General features: G+C 38.7%; 1 protein-coding gene across 1 annotated transcript; it reads right to left on the reverse strand.

Moving 5' to 3' along the window:
* Positions 1-678: 678 nt before the first annotated feature.
* LOC114080625 (olfactory receptor 2L2-like) lies at positions 679-1,617 on the reverse strand. Its single transcript, XM_027922185.3, has one exon. It carries the CDS (start codon positions 1,615-1,617, stop codon positions 679-681), a length of 939 nt encoding a protein of 312 aa, XP_027777986.3.
* Positions 1,618-1,891: the final 274 nt, after the last annotated feature.

The following is a 1,891-nucleotide window of genomic DNA, read 5'->3' on the forward strand; positions in this document are numbered from 1 at the left end:
CTTCTAATTCAAATTTATATTTTTCCAGATATAATTACTGATCCTTAGATCTTTAAATACACTACAAACATAGAATTCAATCAGATAAATGCAGGGCCTCTCTCATGGAAAATATGAACTTACCCCATGTCCCAATTAGTGATAAAAGAACTACTAAATCTCAAGAAAATTTATTTATACTTCATACAACTATAAATTACCATTAGTGTAAGAAAAAGTTTGAAGCATTTATTTGAAGTAAATTTTTATATACCAAGCAAAAGTTTTGTAAACTGTGTAGTCTGCCTTACATGTAAATTATTTAAAAATTAAAAAGAAATTATTTTCAGTTACTTATGGACATTAAAATTTCAATGTAATTTTGTGATAATTTACTAAACACAGGAAAAAAATAAAATATGGTACAACCATTAGGTGGAATAATTTCAATAGTTTCTACTTTTTACTTTTTCATTTCAGCAAATCAACCAGATCCTAGTGCCTTCATGTTATTGGATAATACATGTCCATTATTTTGATGAGAAAAAATACAATTATTCTGTCTAATCTTAGTATTTCCACATCTTGTAGATTAATTTTAGTTCCTTGGCTGTAGTCACTGGATAAGGTTATTCTTGCCGTTTTACACTGTTGAATAAACGTTATCTGGGTTATAAGGATTAAAGCAGAAAACTTTGACTACATTTTCATGGACCAAATTCTGTGAAGGACTCTTCTCAGGGCTCTGATCACCTCCTTGTTCCTCAGGCTGTAGATGATGGGGTTGAGCATTGGGGTGAGGATGGTGTAGAAGACAGCCAGAACCTTGTCCTCTGCTGGGGAGCGGAGGGATGTTGGGCGTAAATAAGTGTAAGCAAAGGGTATGTAGTAGAAGGTCACCACAGTGAGGTGGGTGCTGCAGGTGGAGTAGGCCTTCTTCTTCCCTTCCCCTGAGTGCATGCGGCAGACTGCAAGGAGAACCCGGCCATAAGAACATGCAATACCCGTGAATGGAACCATGAGAAAGAAGGTGGTGCTCACAAACACTGTGTACTCGTAGACCCAAGTGTCCATGCAGGCCAGACGCAGCATGGCGGGGACATCACAGAAGAAATGATTGATGGCTCTGGATCTGCAATAAGGGATATGCAGAGTATATACAGTGTGAGCACAGGAGTTGACAGAGCCCATCATCCAAGACCCCAATATCATGAATGTACACACTCTTTTGTTCATGCGGATGGGATAGTGGAGAGGAAAGCAAATCGCCACATAACGGTCATAGGCCATAGATGCCAGCAGCAGTCCCTCTGCACCTGCTAGAGTGAGGAAGAGGAAGTTCTGAACCCCACATCCAGTGAAGGAGATAGACTTGTTTCCCAGGATGAAAGTGGAAGCCATCTTTGGGACAATGGTGGAGATGTAAGTGAGGTCCATGAGGGAGAGCTGACTGAGGAGGAGGTACATGGGGGTGTGGAGATGGGCATCCATGAGGATAAGCAGGATCATGGACAGGTTGCCAATGGAAGCCAGTAGGAAGATGAGCATAGTGAGTGCCAAGAGGACAAGGCCAGTTCTCGATGGTGGGAACAATCCCAGCAAGATGAAATCAGTTGACGTTTGATTATAATTTTCCATCATTCATTTAGGTTTTCCTACAAACACATGAAACAAAAAGTTACATAGACAGTAAGGTATTTTAGAATCATTCATTTATTTTGACTGTGAATTATTAAAGTTCTTAGATAAAGAATAAACTATTCTGAAAATGGAATCCCATTTTCCTTCTTCATAAATATATCTTAAGGTAGCAAACATGGCCGACATTTTTATAAAACCTGTGCAGTCATGAAAATAGCATATTTCTGCAATGATTTTATTAGAATATGGGTATTTATTCCCCTACAGAATC

This window comes from Marmota flaviventris (assembly GCF_047511675.1).
Source record: "Marmota flaviventris isolate mMarFla1 chromosome 5 unlocalized genomic scaffold, mMarFla1.hap1 SUPER_5_unloc_1, whole genome shotgun sequence".
In the NCBI taxonomy this organism is placed as follows: domain Eukaryota; kingdom Metazoa; phylum Chordata; class Mammalia; order Rodentia; family Sciuridae; genus Marmota; species Marmota flaviventris.